This window comes from Limanda limanda, chromosome 10 (assembly GCF_963576545.1).
Source record: "Limanda limanda chromosome 10, fLimLim1.1, whole genome shotgun sequence".
NCBI lineage: Eukaryota > Metazoa > Chordata > Actinopteri > Pleuronectiformes > Pleuronectidae > Limanda > Limanda limanda.
In genome coordinates, this window is record NC_083645.1 from 6,009,155 (window position 1) to 6,029,152 (window position 19,998).

The 19,998-nt window shown below is 38.8% G+C and overlaps 1 protein-coding gene across 1 annotated transcript; it reads right to left on the reverse strand.

The window, feature by feature from the left end:
* Positions 1-5,181: 5,181 nt before the first annotated feature.
* irf2b (interferon regulatory factor 2b) lies at positions 5,182-16,113 on the reverse strand. Its single transcript, XM_061079325.1, has 9 exons — positions 16,011-16,113; positions 14,453-14,545; positions 14,094-14,193; positions 13,246-13,422; positions 13,024-13,070; positions 11,502-11,619; positions 10,122-10,274; positions 9,418-9,455; positions 5,182-8,585 (listed from the first exon to the last, which is right to left on the reverse strand). Exons 2-9 carry the CDS (start codon positions 14,537-14,539, stop codon positions 8,316-8,318), a joined length of 990 nt encoding a protein of 329 aa, XP_060935308.1. The 5' UTR covers positions 14,540-14,545; positions 16,011-16,113; the 3' UTR covers positions 5,182-8,315.
* Positions 16,114-19,998: the final 3,885 nt, after the last annotated feature.

A 19,998-nucleotide genomic window follows, 5' to 3' on the forward strand; every position in this document is an offset into this window, starting at 1 on the left:
ATTTTCAACCGATTTTGAAACGGTCTGGTTTGTTATAAACGTCAGAGATGTAGTTATGACACTGTATAAATTTTTTTTTTTTTTTTTTAGAAAATAACATAATTATTCATAAGTACACAGTGTCTTCTTGTATAAATTCATGAAGATTACTATTTTACAAATTGATGCTTTGATTTCATGCGCGAGCAGAGACCAGTAGGAGACAGAGGTGCTCAGACCCTAATAATATTGAAATTTGTCTGCCCACAAGAAATCTGAAGCAGGGAAATGGATGGTCTACCAGAGATTACACTGAGAATCCCTCCAGTGCAACACATCCTGTTATACAGTGTATACTTCAAGATGACCTCGAGGGTCTCAAAACATTACTGAGGGACAATGACATCGATGGACTGTTCCCCTGCACTGAGATGGGTTGTTTAACCCCACTGGCGGCTGCTGTTGTCTATGACAAGGTGGATATTGCCATTTACCTTCTGAAGGAGAAGGGCGATCTAAAGAAAGCATCAGGAAAACACAACTGGGAATCAAATAGCAAAAGGTGGAGGGAAACATTTGAGCGGCTGGTACACTGCTTTAATACTTATGACAGTAAAGTCACCAGGATTGGAAGCGTTGCTTACATCGATGATGTTGACTTTCGCATAGCAGAAGGGAGCAATGGTACTGAAATCTTCGTGGCGCTGAGAGGAGATGGCTGTGAACTTGCAATTAAGAGAATGCATAAAATCATCTGTCTAGAGCTGAAGAATGAGCAATAACTTCTGCAAATTCCAAAACTGCACCATCGCTGTGTTGTGAAATGTGTGGACTCGACAGAGGATAAAGACTTTGGATATCTTTTTCTTGAACTTTGTGAATACAGCTTGGAGGAACACATCAGAGGCAATAATGGGAGTCTGTGTCCAGAGGATCTTGTCTCTGTCGTCCTTCACAGTTTGAGGGTACTTCATTGTGAAGAGCCGCAAACTCTCACACCACAAAATGTTTTGATCTGTAAGTAAAGGAGACAAATATATTGAACAATGTAATTCACTGAAGCTGATATTTGAATTCATGTGGTATAAAATATTTATTTTCACTGCATCAATCTACTCAATTTATCTCACAGATGTGGAAGGAAGGGCAAGGTGAGCTGGTTTTGGCATGAGCAGAATTTTGCCAAAAGACCAAACTACTTTTCAGTCACACAGGGCAGAAACAGTTTGCTGGATGGCCACCGAGAGTTTAAAAGAAGATGGTGATATTCAATACACCACGATCACAGATATACAGGTTAGTATTTTTTGTTGCATGTTTTCTCTTTATGATTAAGTGAAACAAAATATTTTGTTGATTAAACTGCTTTGCTGACTTTTCAGGTGGCAGGAATGCTGACTTATTTCATCCTCTCCGGTGGACACCATCCTTTTGGGGATGAACGCTCAAAGCTTACCTCAAACATTCGAGAGGGGGAGTACACGTTGGACCACATTGACGATTTGGTGGCAAAGGATCTGATCAAGAGGATGATTGAAAAAGAACCACAGACAAGACCCACAGTGGAAGAGTGCTTGAACCATCCCTTCTTCTGGACCAGCACCAAAAATAAAAGTAAAATCTCTTTTGTCATAGCAAGTTATCTCAGATTATTCAGATGCTGCAGATTTATGTTTTAAAGCTAGCACAGTGTTGACTTAAAGGTTTACATACAGTAGCTGTTTTAAGACACTGGTTTCCAGTTTAATGTTCACATGGTGATTCCAAGCAGGTAAAATCTTTACCATGACCACCATCTTAGTGCAAGATATTAGCATGTCGATATTTTCTAATAATAAGGAAATTTAATACATACCATCTCTCCGAAAATGATGTGAATGTCTTTTGATCGACATTTTTGGGCATAGGCTAAATGAGAGTATTGGAAAATGGCTGTTCATTCCATGCTTGCACATCATATTTTGTTAAGCATGCAGTCTAACTTTGCAAGCTTCTCTTTTTTTCTGAGGAAAGTAGAATACTTGAGGAAGGTTGCAAACAAGAAGGAGGTGGCAAGCCGATGAAGAGTTAACGAGAAGTTGCTTTGGATTCTGGATGAGTATGCTGAGGGTGTTTCCTACACAAAGTGGAAAAATGAGGTGATTGCAACTTGAGATTCATTTTTATTTTGTTCTAACAAAGTCCCTTTGTCACCTTTTATAACTGTGAATATTCTTTGTTTGCCACTGTAGTTTTCACCCAAGTTGGTGCAGAGGATGGACAAATGGATAAAGGAACCAAACCCAGAAAACATACTGGGATTACTCCGCTTCAATTGAAACCTCTTGTAGAACTGTTAAGTTAAAAGGATGAATAAACTCAAAACAGCGATATTGAGATATTTTATTAGAAAATTTGACAAATAAGTATTTGGAAACATTTTAGGAGTTCAATCATCCAAACAAGGATTTATTCAGTGATAGATTTAATTTAATGGGAAAAATTATTCGATATTATACAATGTGCATTTATTCAATGACTTTTTCCCCACTGTTTTATTAATTTATTGGTATTAGTTGAACTAACTTTAACCTTAACATTGCACATAGTTGTTGACTATATGTCTGCACATATACTAGTTCGTTGCCACTGTTATATGAATTATTGCTAGAAATATTTATCTATATAATATAATTATATAAAACAATAGACAGTGATACTTTTTAAGAGGCCACAAGCAAAAGGTTTAGAAGTTACTGGTCTAGTGTACATTTGAATTTTGTTCGTAATATTATTCCATTTCTCTGTTTGCAGTCTCGATGAAGAAGCCAACGTTGATCTGCTGTCACTGTTTCCTCACCTCTTTGGATGCATTTATCGATTCACCATAAGGCAAGGATGGAATTCAGAGCATCCCCTGAAGGCAATGGTCACACCCGAAGAGGACCAGCACTACTACTGATAAGAATTGGAACATGTTAACCATGAAGAACACGTCGGCCTGGCAGTTCAAGAATCTCAACACTTTTACTGCGCCAACTAGCAGTATCTATTCCAGTAGAACCAACCTGAACAGACTCCAAATGGATAATGACACTGCATCATTAATATGTTAATATATTTGTAAATATCTTTGCAATAAATTTATTTTATCATTCAGAATTACAGGAACTCCTGAATTAACTTGTTTTTGATCATCACAAATTCTTATCATTTTTGTATCACTACCCTTCTAAGGCACAACTTGGGTCAAAAATTACCCGTATTCATTTCACATGTTATTTCATGCATGGCTGTACTTCTTTGCTATATCTTTTAAAGTCTATTTATTTAATCATTTAATATTACAAAGTATTCATTAAAATATCTTGTTATTGATTACCACAAATCATTATTTTCCTTTTCTCTGTCTTAAATTTTGAACTAAAATAGTTTTTGTTTACATCTTATATTTGCAATTAAATCGAATTACCAAACTACAATCTTTAGCAGCAGCACAAAAAAACAGCACATAGTCCACAGGGATTGGGACAAAATGATCAAAAGGACACCAGCACTGATATTTGTCCCAAGTTAATCGATCAACCCCTCCATTTGTAAATGGTATCGGAGCATATCAAATCTCCAAATCTGTGTCCCACTGTATGTGTTAGTCTTTATAAGGCAATGTTTGTAAAGATATCTCCGACAAATCCACTTTTTTCCACATGGTTGATTTTCATGAACTAGGGAGAGATGATAAAGGATGATAAAGGATTCAGGAAAAATACAGAAATAACGAGTTTTTTCGCCAGGATCCATGAGAGTAGGCAAACGTTTGAGTTGCAGTTAGAGAAATTACAGCTGGAGATTAGAGATGAAGACCAGTGGCTGCAGGTCTCATAGAAGAAACCAACAGCAGCATAAGTTGACTGATCAATATCACAACCGATCAGTCCCTGAAACAGTGGAGCTCAGTGTTTGTCTCAAACGTGACAGTGAGGCGAAGCTCACAGAAATCCAGGGAATTAAAATTCTTTGGCTGTGGTGCTCATCAGTGATTTCACATACAATATTTATCAAGGTTAGTGACTGTGGTCAATAAATTAAGTGGCTCTATAATCTCTATGACTTTAGTGTTCTTAAAATATTCCTTCAAATAAGCAACCTGTATCAATATTTGAATAGAAAAAGATGCATGATGTTGACAGACTTTCTGACCTGTGTTAAACAGAGAAATTAAGCTGTAACTCCGCTTTTGAACACTAGATGGTAAAAGTGAGCAATTATTGCAGAAGTTGCAGGAGGATCCAAGTTAATCACATTGTTTTCTGAAAAGTTGCTCTCATTGTGACGCGTAAATAATCTAGAAATGATGAATCAACATGCTTTGTAAACAGACTTGAATTAAGAAAATAAATGAACATCTTCTGGTGAAACTGTTGTTCTTTTCAGTGACACCAGATGATTAAATTTAGCTGATTTCTGTTTTATTAAGGTGAATTAGCAGCAAGGGAGGATTTACAATTAAGAACAGAATGATTTTTGTTTCTTTTAGATTCTGAAGAACTGTTACAGAAGCCTGAGTAGAGACTTTTTGAGATGACTGTCGTGACTGTTTGTGGTCATTAAACCAAAACAAGAGAAGTGTAGTGGAGAAGACGTGGATACAAAGGATCTTGTGAAAAAAAGCAAAACGGAAGACACCCCACACAAGGGACGGAGTGTTTATGATGACAAATGGCATGCGGTTAGCAGTCGTCAAGGCAACCGACCAGCCATCCACCGAGGCCTCTGAGACAGGAAGTAAAGAGAGAACTGAAAACAGCAACTGAAACCGAAACAGCAGTTGGTGCTCTGGTTGAACTGAAAGAGCTGTACGTATGAGTACGTGTGTGCTTGTCTGCCTCTGCACAAGGGAACATCTGCTGCTCTGACAAAAAGATCTCACACGCAGGAGGTATTTTCCACTTAGCACATATACCACTTGATCATTTTGTGCAGATAATTTGAACCATCTCAGGGCAGTGATGTGTTTTTTCCAGAACGCACAGACATGACCTCAACGTGGAGGACTTTGTTTTTACTGGACATTTTTATCTCAACACTAACAGATAGGCCAGCTCTCCCAGTCTCCCACATCCCATAAACCTGGACTCTGAACTTTATGAGTGCACAAGATAAACCTCTAGCCAACATCTACAATCTTTCCACAATGGATAAAACACATCAAACTCATCTGAATAAATACAAAAAAACGGTCTTTATTCAGATTTACATGTTGATCCACATGTAGTTTTCATAATGTTGCAGAATAAACAGTGATGACACATTGTGGGTCCAGTTTATATTAGCTGGGCAGTTACCTGTGTTGCTTAACCTTGGGAGTTGAATGGTAATATTGTTTTTTATCATACGTGCAAAGTGCCGACAGTGAGGCACACCTCAGTTTCAAAAGTAAAAGTAAGCAATCTCATAAAGTGGAGGCAGGTTAGAAAGATCAGACAACCTCATGACAAATAACAGTATCACTACCCACTTTTCCCTGCTAACTTTTGGCTGCAATGACGTCCCTTTAGCATAGACAGAAAGAGAAATAGGCTCCAGGTTTAAGTGCACTTGAGTTGTTCCATGACAACTTCTTTTAAAAGTATCCATGGTCAGGCTTGTGAAGGCAGAAGGATCTGAACGTTTAATAATCAAAAAACGCCATCATTAATTAGAACACATCGATTTCAAGTCAGCTCATGCTTCAATGTTGAAATCACTACAATTTTAATTTAATTTAACACATTTGTGTTGGTGCAAAGGCCTAATATGAACAATAACATATGCATGCAATGAAACAACAATTTTGGCTCCTTTACCAAATAGGTTTACATGGACACCAATAATCTGACTATCGACCTTAATCTGAATAAGATATTTATGATGTTTACACAATTTGCCAACAGAATATCCCATTCATATTCCTGTGTGTATACATGTTAACTGTTAATTAATAATATTATTATTATTATTCAGGTTAAGGTAATCAGAGAATGCTGTTTACATGATAGTGTCTTCCTTGGACTATTTTCTTAATCAGAATATTGGTTTCCAAGTAAACCTAGTCAAAGAAAAGCATCTGATTTGGTCATAATGACATGGTTGTAAAAATACAGCACTCAAAGAGGCTGTGAGCGGAAGAACACGAATCACTAAAGAAGATTGAGGAGCATTTCTAAGTACTATGAAGTGTTCCATTATCTTTCAATATGTGACTCATGTAAAAAAAAAAAAAACACGTTGAAGAAACATTTGGAAAAGCGACATCTATTCCACATCTGCTGTCAAGTAAACCCATACGCCTTAGATTTAATGAGAACCTTAAATAATTTCACCATGATGATAATGTGCGTCCAGTGTCAAAATCTACAGGGGTTTGGTTCACAAACATGGCAGCATCCTGTCTATCCACAAGAGCTGGGGCTTGGCTGAAAGCAGCCTGGGAATGAAGTATGCGCTTTAGCCTGCTAGCTGCTAACACACCAGTAGCTTTCTGATTCACTCAGCGTAGTTCAGAACACAGGGAGACATGACTCTCAGAAGATGGAATATGAACATTTCATAACCTACTTCTTCTTGGTTAATTATATTTTGCCAAATAATACAGAGACCACCAGGCTTGCTTCTTTACAGGCAAGAGAGACAATTAAAGGAAAGAAGATCTTCCTTTGATGCTCAAGTTTATCATTCTGTGCATACACTTCAATATAATGTCTTTCTTTGTGTTGAGATTTACAGATTGGGAAAATTTGTGCTTAACATGATGCTTGCACTGCGACAACTGAGCATCAGAATCGACTGAGGTTTAAGCTGTTAGCAGACTAAAGCATTGATCATTTGTATCCATCCACACACCTTCAATACCATCTCCCCAACACACACACACACACACAGACACAAACACACACACACCAGTGCTGTCCATAAGGTGCAGAAGCAGTTTGCAGGCATACATACATATGAGCTATGTACATTATTAACACCAGGAGGCAGGAGAGAGCGGAAGAAATCCATTGTTCACAGTCTTGTCAGTCTGTCTGTCAGCATGTCTGTCGTTCATCTTGTCAGTTCATCTCTCTGTGTAGGGGGGCACTTTTACCTGAGGTTTCCAGACTTACAAGTTCACAGGCGCGCGCACACACACACACAAACACACACACACACACACCTGCTTGCATGGGGCAATTCGGGGCATATCAATGATTGTCATGATTGTCAACAACGTGCCTCTGATTCTTCTTGTGACTTGCTGCTAGTGGAGCTGGTTTGCCGACAGAGACTTTAACTTCCTCATAACATTTGTTTTTTTTGGTTCCTCTGTTATCAACAGTTTGCTTCTAGGCTTACGTAATCTTTGTTCCATCCATGTGTCACAGTAAATCATTTTAGACAATGTTTCCTGCTCAAGGTTCAACTCTTTTGAAATAGTAAGTAAATGGTTCTCTTCCCATTTATGGTGCAATAAAAAATTAAGACATAAAAGAGGATGTTTGTGCACACATAGACATTGAGACTAGGAAACAAAACAGTGATATCAAAACATTTTGTTTTTAACGGCTTCTAATACTTAATCTGTAAGTAAGTTATTTTAAATTAAGTGTGTACAATTAGGTTTTATATTCAAAATAAGTTTTACATACAATATCATCCACCTGTGATGAACTAATAGGGACTATTTGACATAGGCACTGAAAGTGTGGATTGACTGGAGGCTATTAACAGCTTAAAAAAAATGAAACTGTTGATTAATATGAAAACCTGGTCACAGCTAGACTATGCATCTACAAAAGATATTTTTACTCATAAAATCCATCTTAAGAAATTATGTAAAAGTGCTAAATCCTCTCTTCACTGACCATGGTGTTCTAAAGTGTCAACAACAAGCAGCAGGGAAAATTATCTTCCTATGACACATGGATGATAAAGCCTAAATATATTCCGGAACAAATGTGATCACACATCCCACTTATACACTCTAGATTCAGGATTGCCGGCGTGTACATTCCACGTGTTCCTACAGTTTAACCTGGACAGGGATTGTTCACAAATCCTTGCAGACATGGGAACTTGATGAAATTTACACAAACTGTCGCAGTCGTACAGATGCGGACAGTTTGAAAGACTTCAGTGTTCCCCAATTAGTGAGCAAGTCAAGCCCCGGAGAATATCATGAAAACCAGTCAGCAATTTTTCCAATCAAAAGGAAAACTCAGGGGACTAATGTCCCACACCGAAGCTACAATCAAAATCACAGTGGCCCTGATGAAGAAAAACAACATTCTCTGTCATTCCTATGCTCTGACAACAGCTAGGATACCCCCCTTCTGGGGTCAGGAAGAGGTAGCGTCGGAGGTTTTCATTATGACACTTGCGCGCATCTCATGGGTGTGGCTGGTCCCCGGAGACACGAGAGAGTTCTGGCTGTAGGCCGACGTCCAGCCGTCCGTGTGGTAGCTGATGAGTGGGTCTGGGTCCCGCATGCTGGTGACCCTGAAGTTCGGCTTGTTGGCGGTGACGAAAGTGGCCATGCTGGGAAGAGAACATGTGGGAACTCTGACGACTGATGTGCTGTAGTCCCGCCTCCAGACTGCACTGATACCCTTTTAAAAATAGGAGAGAACATGAAACTCCTTAGAATACTCAACACAAAAAGCTGGGGCTGAGACACGTTTGAAATTGTGTGAACTATCATTCAGCAAGACAACATTTCATTTCACCAATACACAGATGATACACAATTATATCTCATTTAAACCACATAATCTAAACAATCTAAATACATTTCATAACTGTTTATCATCTGTCAAGGACTAAATGGCAGCAAACTTCTTTAGCTTTAAAAAATGTATATGTGGCTCAGAGCATCAAAATGTACAGATACAATCTTCCATTGGTTTACTTAGTACAAATGTTGAGTTTGTGGCAAAGAACCTTAGGGTAACATTTGACACCCTTGTATTTTTTGATCAAGATAAGATTAAATTATTATTTAATATTGTAATGAATTAATCTGAAAAATTAAACACCAAAACCTATAACCACTGATAAGTAGCAGTATTGGTGTGTGTGTAGATAGGGACAGGCATGTGTTCACTGTGGGTACAATGTACTACAAAAGATCAAGCTTAGGTCAGTCTGTTAATATTTGACAGTCGCAGTTCCTGACAAGGCCCTCCCTTGTCAGCCTCACAACATTACAGGAAGAAAATGAAAACACACTTGTCAAACACACACAGACACACACAAACAGACAGAGACAGACACACACACACACATACAGACAGACAGACAGACAAACAGACAGAAATACACACCCTGTTTTACAGTGAGGTTGAACAGGTGAAAACCTGTTTATCTAAAGATCAGAGCAGGTAATCATTTTATCATCACTCTCTCCTTTGTGTATTTGATTGTGTATGACGGGAGACTCACCTCTTTGGTGTCTTCTGTGTCACTGTCTGTGTCACTGCCTGCAGAAATGAACACACATACCGAGTTGCAGTAATAAATCAGTATTCAGGAAATATATCAGAGACAGAGAGGGCAAGAGAAAGAGGAGGAAGTCCAGCGAATCTTGACTTAAATTGGGAAACCATATCAACGTGGCGGTTACGTAGCATTGCACTTTTCTACTGTCAAAACAAAAAACTTTACTCTTTTATTTCAATATGACAGAGTTTCATTCTGCTGTTCCAACTTTTCAGTTCAAACACAGCTTCAAAGAGTCTGATTACAACAATGTTGTCAGCCACAATTATTGCTGTTAACAGTGGTTACTTTTTTCCACTCTCAGTTGGTTTGCCCACAATTTTCTGCGCTTCAGATAAGATCTGGTAACAGTGATCAAGAAGCCAGTTTATTTTAGTTGGATTGTGTAATAACAGGAGATGTTATGACGTCAGATTATCGGGTCACCAGCTGAACCACTTTTTTTTTTTTTTTTTTTTTTTTTTAAATAAAACCACTTGCCCACATCCAACTGAAGCTTTATGTATAAACATTATACTATTAACATAAATATGTGCACTTGATGCTGCTGTGGTCAAAATGGTGTTTCAGAAAAAGCACAACAGTGTAACCTGTTCATGCAAACTCTGGTAATAAAATGTGATGTGTGTGTGTGTGTGTGGTCTCACCGCAGCATGAAGAAACAGGGGAGATTTGGAGCGGGTACGAGTGGGAGGAGCTAACCGTTTGCTCCTCATTCTCAGTGGTTACTTCAATTGTCTGACAGACGAATGGCAGCTGCTCGCTCGTGATCACGTGGTCTTCCATTGAGCTGTGAATGGCTAAGAATGGTAACAGAGGTTTTGTTTTAATAAACTGAACATGCATGCACACTCTGATCCGACACTGTAAATGATCTACTGATAAAATGACAATAACATAGATCTATCCACTGCTGTAAGACAAAGAGTTATGATATTTATTTCCACAACATCTAATCTGAGACAAGTTTATTTATTCTAATCTGACTGAGAGCCCAACCTGTGCACCCCAATCTTGGGGCTCATCAAGGCCTCATATCAAACAGAGAAAAACGAGGTCTCTTCCAGTTTCTATAATTGTTTCTAGACAGCTGAACACAGTTCAGACGAATGGTTTGACTCAGAATCAAATAGATATTTTGTGGAGGATTTATTTAACACACAATATGTCTATTCAAGACAACACCAGACATTTCACTTCAATAACCTACATGCCAGTTTTTGGTCATTCACCACTGTAACTACTCTGCTGTGGATATACGGAAATATCCCTGTGCAATTAATAGCCTTTTTTTTCCTTTATTGATTTTGTGGCAACTTATATTTCAATGCACAAAAATTCAGGTCTTTTTGTGCATGTTTTTATTTCATTCAATGAAATTTTTTAAATGCAATTCTAATCTAGTTTCTGATGTACTGCACTTTGAAGTGTCCCTGTGATTGAAAGGAGCAATGCAAATTAAAATTTTCTCCAGAGGCATTGTATGTGTGAACGCAAAAGTCCAAGTGAGGGCATCTGGACCTTTTGTGTACTTTCTTCACCTGGCCCAAAGTATAAAAATCCCCAGAAAGTCGGCAGAATCCGATGTGAGTGCACAGCAAGGGATCCCTGCCGGATTCACTACGAGCGAGTAGGGGGGTTGATTGTGCTTCAATAACATAGCCGATGCAAACTCTAAATAAAAAAATTGAAAACAATCTCTCCGGGTAAAAAGCAGAGACATACACATAGAAAACACAGACAAAGTTGTCAAGAGAGTTTATGGTGATAGAGCCAACGCATTTGTCGATGTGATGTAAACAAAATCATGTGATCTCCACAGCGGGATGAATATGTTACTTCTTGCCACTGTCTGCTGCACCACCCCTCACATGAATCCTGCATATTACATGTTGCTGTAGTTAATGCGAACAGTAATCCTTCAGCTGTGTTGTGCAAGTGTGAAATCAAAACGGACACAATTCCCTGGAGATTCTGTCTGAAATAGCTTTAGTAATTATAGTAAAAAGAAGACACTGGTGTTGTACCTGAGGCACTGTCCATCACTGTTGACTCTATGGGTTCGTGCTTGACCTCTTCCTGTTTGGAATAGTCGATAGGTCCAGCATGAGCTTGGAGAATTCTTTCTGGAATCTGAGAAGGTACCTGAGGGTGAGAAGAACAAAAAAACTGTAAAAGGTTGATTATGGAAGACTGATATGATCAAATGTACCATAACGTACCACTGTGTGTGGAAAAGGGTCAATTAAATTAGAGCCTGACCGATTTATCGGTGGGCAGATACTTTCACAATAGCTGTATTTTTATTGATGATATACAGAATAAACAAGGCAGATCACATGTACGTTTATGTTTTCAATATTTTTTAAATAGACTTATTGTCCAAGAAGTGTTTTTACACCCTTATATCAGTATGGGCACACATCCCGAGTAGGGGGCTCCATATCATAGTCATCAATCTGCCATCAACAACTGTATCAACACTTAAAAACTTAAATAAAAACATGTTACTCAAACTTCTACACAAACAAATGTTCTCAGTCAATGTTTACACGCCCATTAAACTATAACATACTCTGTATTGTTAAGCTTATTTATTCATTACATTTTAACTGTGATTGTGAGAAAGTCCAATAAGGCAATTCAGTAGCTTTGACATGAATATCTATGAATCTTTAAATATAACAACAAATAACATTTAGTGCCAAGTAAGACCTGGATACCAGCTTTTATCCAGAGCATTTCATAAATTAAACTGAGCCAACAATACAACATTAACCGTCGAATATCATCAAAGCATTCATGTTCATTATTCTACATCATAAGTCCACGCCCTTCCGTTTATGATATTCAATACTCTGAGCCGTTTGAGAGGTTGTGGTTGGAAGTTAGCATTTCTGTCACCGATTTTTTAAATGGTCGTTAATATTTGTGGTCTTTTGATAAGTTATGTAAAAATGTATGTTCTTCAAGGTAAAATACAGTATTAGTACAGTTAGGCAATGATTTTAGATTATATTTTTAATTTGATGTGTGTTCTCTATTACTTTCTGCTAATATGATCATATTATTATATAAAATGCAACTAGTAGCTATTGGTTTTACTTTGAATTGCTTAAACATGTGCATTACAGAGAAACAGAGGTAGATACGTTAGATACTGAGGAAATCTGCTCCCTCTGCTACGAATTTCAGAAATTCTTCGATCTGCTTTGATACAAAAGCAACATTTCTGGGTAAATTAAATATTCCTATGACGCCTAATGTCACCAGACCAGTTCCCGCAAGTTACAGTTAAATTGCAAAGACTGGGTGTGAAATCAGAAACTTTTCTTCCGTGGTGTTTGTATTCCCTATCAAGCGTCTGCTCCTCTGCAATGCTGCTGCTAATGGTCACCACAATCCGAATATCAAATGGTTCTGAAAAGGTTATTTTAAAGTGTGGAGAGACCAAATAAAGACAGTTTTGTGTCATTTAGATAAAAGCTGCCTTATCCTGCAAGTGTTGTTGTTTTCATGTGTGATGTGGGAATTTGTCAGTTTATCTACCTCTTTATTTTCCTTGGGCCTCCCCTCTTTGTCGGACTTCTTCTTTCCTAAGTAGACAAACACACAGAAAGACATAGATTATAAAGATCATTTTTAAAAACCCAAATTTACAACTGGTCTTGAATGTCTTTAATCAGTCAATATGGAATTAATAGTAAGTACATTTTAAGGGAGAATGGTCACTTTAACCAAACCAGGTTAAAGAAGAGCAGCAGCACTCACCTTTCTTCATACTCCTCTCTGTGGAGGAGAGCATCTTATAAACTCTGAAGGCGTTAGTTCCCTTCTTGATGCTCTTATCCTTCACTTCCTCGATGTCTGGCAGACTGTTCATGGCACAGCGGAAATTAGCCTTCCACGTCTTTGGGTCCGGACGGTCTATGCCTGGCTGGAATTTACCTGAGCAAAAACACAGGATTATTCTGATTATTGTTATTACAGAGATGCCTTTTTGGTACACTTGGCTAACATCATGAAGAAGACATTGCCACTTCAGGCAGTTTTACATGAATCCATGATACCAGTATGTATGGCACATAATGGGGACCAGTTTTAAACTATTAAGTTCAAAGCATTATTTCTCATTTCTTAAATGCCCGATCAATTCAGTCATTGGTCTTCAAACTAAGTGGGTGCTCATTTGAAATACTTTCTTCAGAGAAATTAAAATAAATTATTTCATCATACTGCTAATTTCCATACAAAAATATGAATTAATACTTTCTCTTTTCATTCTGAACTTTTTGAATCTTTCTTTGAACACAGGGACATCCTTCTGACAAGAGTTTATCTACGTTTCAACATATTATATTGTTCTCCTGATGTGATAAGGAGGTGTGTGAATTCCTGTTCTTACAGAAACCCTGTGCGCTTCCTTACAAAGACCCAATACCTGAAAGTCCTGTGGTCTAATTGAATGGGACAATCCATGACAACGTGATTTCTTACTTGAAAACAGGATGCGAATCGAGCGTTTCTGTCATTTGAAACAGAACTGGTGTAGTGGACATGAAAATAAAAGGCCACTAAAAAGCAGAAGCAGTGAGTCTTTAGGTAAATCTTTGTATTACCAGTGTGTATGGCCCATTTCATGAAGAGCGGTGCATCTTTCTCCAGGTCCCAGCCATGGCGCGCAGCATGCATCCACGGGATCTGGAAGATTCTCTTTTCCTGAAAACATTTACATATGCTCAGGTCATAATTCAGTTTTTCAGCTAGTAACATTTCTGCATGGTGGATCGCCACACCAAAATCTTTACTGCAGCAATTAATTATCGCACATGTGACCAAAAATGTATGAAGTACAACTACAACTATTCCCTTGTTGCACCAGTGTGCCAAACATTGACATGTGTGTGTGTGTGTGTGTGTGTGTGTGTGTGTGTGTGTGTGTGTGTGTGTGTGTGTGTGAGTGTGAGTGCTCATTTACCTTATTAACCCATTTCAGCCCTGGTATCTGACATGAGTTTATTTGTTCCTCCAGCCACGGTCGCATCCTCATCCTCTCTACTGGCATTGTGGCCTGTGAACACACAAACATATATTTATGATTACTGGGGTTACTGTATAATTATAATAGCTTTATAACAATAATGAACAACAGGTCCACTTCTTAATTTTCATCTCATAAAATACCGCTCTAAAATGAAATTGTGTAATCATGTCCGTAATTGCAGACCTTTAGCCCACTCCTATCATATTATCTGTATATGGTAAACATTTGAAATTAAATACTTAAGAGGAAAGAAGAGCGAGAACCAAAAGAAGATAACGAATACATCAGGCCGGTTGGAAAACAAACTTCACCCACCCCACCCCACCCACACCGGGGCGGGTGAAGTTTGCAGTGCGCCAACGCAGTGCCTGCTGACATGAGGACTGAGCTCCCTAACAGGTCAAACAGGGTGACAAAATATCATCCCTTTTTATTAAGGGCAAGGTTGAAACTTCCAGTTGCTTGATACAAACAGTCTGACTACAGAACGCTGTCTTTACTGGCCAACATTGGATTTTATATTCGTATGGTGGAATTAAAAAACACACTATGTATTCATTTTAGGGTTGAAATTAATCAAAAGGTCATTGAATCAACTGCAAAGTCCCTGTCAAGTAAAATACAATTTTTATTTTTTTATTTATCGTATTCTGGTGTTGTTAAAGCCAAAGTGATATTGACAGACATTTAATGTCTTTAAAAAACATTTAAACTACACATGGGGAACATATATATTGAAGTAATTCTGTGTTCACATGTTGCATGTTATTTTGCCTGTTGTCTCTGATGTGTTGTATTATTGCTTTTATTTGTCTTCTATTATCAATGTTTTTGGAAAGGTGCTGTATAAACAAAGGTATTAGTATTATTGCTATCATTGGATTCAGAAAAGTAAATAAATTACAATAGGCCTTTAAGGGTTAATAACTAGTTCAAACAGCTACAAACTGTGTATTACACTTAAAAACATAAAAAGCAGTTTTTAAGGGTAAAACTGTAGTACTTTGGTGCCACTCTAATGGTAGTTTTGGACCTAACAAATAACATTGCTTACCACTCGACCACTCAGAGAAAGAGAGTTTTATTTCCTCAATGTGTGAAAAGCGTTTTATTTCTGAGCTGCAGAGCAGAATCCGACACAACAGTAGTTCGGTTCCCAGGAGGTAAATAGATCTGCAGCTGGGACATCAACACAAAGTGACAGCAGTGGTTGTTGTTGCGTACGATCCCGGTTCTCCTCCACTTGTTAGTCAATGTTAGTAACACGTTTAGTTCGCGTTAAAGAAGGATGCAGTCCAAGTTAACCCGCCCCGTGTTGTCGTGCTGCTCCCAAAAAGAAACAACAACCGAGGCAAAAGTGAAAATAAACTCTAGTACCGAGTCCACAGAACTGGTCGCACTTTCACTTGCACACGCAGAGAGAGAGAGAGAGGGAGAGGGAGCCGTCATGTCCGCGGCAGGACGGCGTGAATATGCGGAAATGAGTCGGTACCTGTTCGCTGAGGACGGCCTCTGTAGCTCCGGGCTCCCGCTGACACACCGACGACACCAGCCCGAGTCTCACGGCTCCACTCCTGTCCCGGACTCACACACAAAGTGCAAAACTAAAGTGTGTCCGCGGCTCTGTCTGTTCGGCAGCGGAGAGCGAAAGCAAAACAGCGGAGGGAAGCGGGGGCTCGCGCTGGAAATCCCCCTCCTGCTCTGGAGCGCCGTCGCGGAAGTGTCTGCGGCCGCGTGCGCGATTCACCGGAGAAGCTGAAACGCGGAGAGGAATCACTCCGCTCTTCTTTCCTGCGACTGCGAAAACAAACCGAAACCGTTTCGTTATGCCGTGTTTCATTTCTATGGTTATTTATGCGTGCACATGATGTTACTGTAGTGATACAAAGCTTAAATTAGTGTGTAAAGTTTCGCATGTATATAATATAAATATATATATTATAATAAATAATTTAGATAATTTTTTAAAATCTATTTTTGCCAACACGTGAATTATATTTTGTAGTTAAACTGGCAATAATGACAATACTTTTTTCATATTAGCAAACCAAAATATTCTCCTGCCCAAAGTAAAGGGATAGTTCACCCAAAAATGAAAATTCACTCATTTTCTACTCACTACTATGCTCTTGCCCAAGGGGCACATGACGACCTTGGCAATGCTCAGCAGAAACTGCAGCTATGCAGCATGCTACCAGAACTAGCTATGCTACCGCGCCCCCTTGGCCAATAGCTTGTGAACACTGCTCCAGAGGAGGACATCCGTGGACATCTTGGCTAAATTATTATTATTATTAAACATTTATTTCTAAAGCACATTTCTAAACAGCTGTTTCAAAGTGCTTTACAAAGAGGACACATAAAAACAAGTAAAGAAAACCTCAAGAAGCTCACTGATACAAAGTCATTTCAAAACAGAGGCAGCAAACTACATTATACAAAATCTAAAATCAGAGAAAGCAGATAAAATAATACAACATAATTTAAAACTAATATGGACCTATCCGTCTCAAACAAAGCTAATCTTAAACTTAACTAAACTGAACTAATAATGACCATAGCAAAAAAGAGTTGTCATGTGTAGTCCCAGGACAGATATACTGTCACCCTAAAAATAACATGAAATCAAAACTAAATGACCTTCTATTATTTTATTTTACAGCCTCTACATTATATGGCCAGTGGAGGAGCAGTAGGACTTAAGGCCTAAATATCCCATTGAGATTGTTCAGCTGACCATATGGGTTTTAAGTGGCTTCAAATTTTGGTGTTTTGTTATTTATTTTATAGCCTGCATCTTTTAATTTAAACTTGTTGGTACTTTTGTGATTTATAACCTATGAAGAGTTGCTGCTCCAGCACTTCTCACTACTAAATGTGTGTTTGAACAGACTACACCACACTTACTCACAAAAAGTGTGAACTACGTGTTCTGGAGAAAACACAGAGGATCTTTGGGCTGGATTTCATTTTCACTTCCTCTTCCCTCTGCACCCCCCCCCCCCCCCTCGCCCCCCGCCTGTCCGGCCTCTTTCTGCGCAGCTGATGCTGGAAACGAAACCAGAAACTTAAAGCTACACGCGTGCGTGTGTGTGAGTGTGCGTCAGTGTGTGTGTTCCTGTACTTCTATCTTTGTGAGGACCATTTTAAGCATAGACCCTACCGACTGAGCACATTTGGACCAGTCCTCACTTTTTCAAAGGGCAGGTTGAGGGGTAAGCCTTGGTTTTAGGGTTATAATTAGGGTTTAGATAACTCACTAAGATTAAAGTACAAACATAGTTAATGAATAAATATTCAAATTAGTCGAGATTGATTTTTTTTTCCTTTTTTAGCTTAAATGTTTTTCAAAGACAAAAAAAAAATCTAAATCAGAATACGATAAATTGATACATTTGAAGTGAAATATTGTTTAATCACACAGAAACGGGGCAGTTTAACAGTTCAAATACAGGTCATGAAATCAATGCACAGAGGTTAATGGCTCATTTTCATCTCTTAATAATAATAACAATAATAATAACTTGATTATTATAGCACCTTTCCAAACGTCCGTTACCAAGTGCTTCCCAAAGAGGATTAAAAAGAGATTAAATAAAAACATAAAAGATAAGAAGTTGAATACAATGTCACTTAAAAGCAAAGTCAAATTATATAGTACAAAACCTATAATCACATGCAGCAACTCTTGTATCTACTTGATCTTTTACATACACATTATAAATAAAATACACAGCTCTCATCCTCTTACAGTCACAATACTATATAAATCATTAGTCATTTATGATAACAATAACAATTTACTATGAGTAAACAGTTTTCGAAAGAAGAAGCAGCAGAACAGTTTCCTTGTTGTGTTTGATGTAAAATGCACTTTGGTCATAGTTTAACCACACCTCTATCTGCAGGACATCAGGTCAGGAGGAGAAGGAGGTGGAAATAGCTGCACTTCACACATAACTGCCCCACACACACACTTAAGCTGGGACTGGGGAGAGGTCTGATAAACTATCAGTGAAAGTTAATAGTTCAACAGAACACTCTCTCTCTCACATGCACACGCACACGCAAACACACCCACACACGCGTGCGCACGATCACACATTTCCGATTGTCTCAACAGACAGGCTGTTCTATGGCATCAAGGCCCACAGTATTTCTCTGGCCTCCTCTAGTGTTTTTGTATTTAACTGCAGCCACTTATTTATAAACCCACTCTGGTAAAGTGTTAATCATTCATATACCCTGCTAAAACACGAAGGGAACACTTAATCATCAGTATAACATCAAGTCAGTTAAACTTCAGGGATATCAATCTGTCCTTTTAGGAAGACCAAGTGATTTTGAATCATATCAGATGTTTTGGTGTAAATGTGGCAACAGGTGCAATGGAGGCAAAAGCAAGACAAGCCCCAAACAGGGAATGGTTTTACAAGTGGTGACCAGAGACAGCTGCTCTCTCTCCTCATCCTTCCAGACTGATACTTCTCTAGTCTTGTGTTCTGCTGGTGTCCTTGTCAATACTGATACCATGAGTAAGTACCTGCAGCCCAACCAGGTTAAACAGGTATTCCAGCTCCTCCAGAATGGCACATCCATACTTGCAGCCACAATAAGCTTTACTGTCACTCCCGGCAAAGTCTCAAGAGCATGGAAGAGACACCAGGCGACCAGCAGTTACACGAGGAGAGCTCCTTTTTGTGAGAAGGAACAGGAGTCCTACAAAATGAACTCCAGCAGCCTTTAACAGACCCTCACGTTCCCCTGACCTAAAACCGATTAAGAATGTCTGGGACGTTATGTATCTGTGCATCCGCCGCACCAAGTACAACCACAGAGTGTCCAGGAGCTCACTGATGCCCTGACCCAGGACTGGGAGGAGATCTCCCAGGTCACCTTCTTCTGACTCATCAGGAGCATGTCCAGACGATGTTAGCATTGCATACAACCACACAGAGACCGTACACACTACCGAACAAACTAATGAGCTGTTGGGATGAAAATTCACACAAGTTGAATCAGCCTGTGATTTAAAATGTTCTCTTTGATTTCGGTGGGATTTTGATTCCAGCCCTCAAGGGGTTAATGGTTTTGGTTTCCATTGACCCTTCTTACATTTTTTTTGTTAAATGTACTGTGTGACGATATCTAAGAACCACGTGGGACTGTGAAAGTGGACCTGCATTGAGATTTACCATTTATCCACTTTGTGTTTGTTTGTGTTGCTCTGTTGGTCTCTGTTAATGTATTGATCAAAACACTAGATATTTGTCATGTGGGGTCTGGATGGGCAGGAGTTTCCAGGGAATGGGCTCCCAGGAAGGAGGCCATCCTTGTGATCAGCTTGTGGTCTCTTGTGTTTACGATAAGAGGTGATGTTGATGTTGAACTTAAGTTTCCTGCTGGGCTCTTCTCTTTGGTCACTGTCACGTGTAAGCAACAATCATGGTTCAATCATGTTTAACTTCTTTGTACCTTGG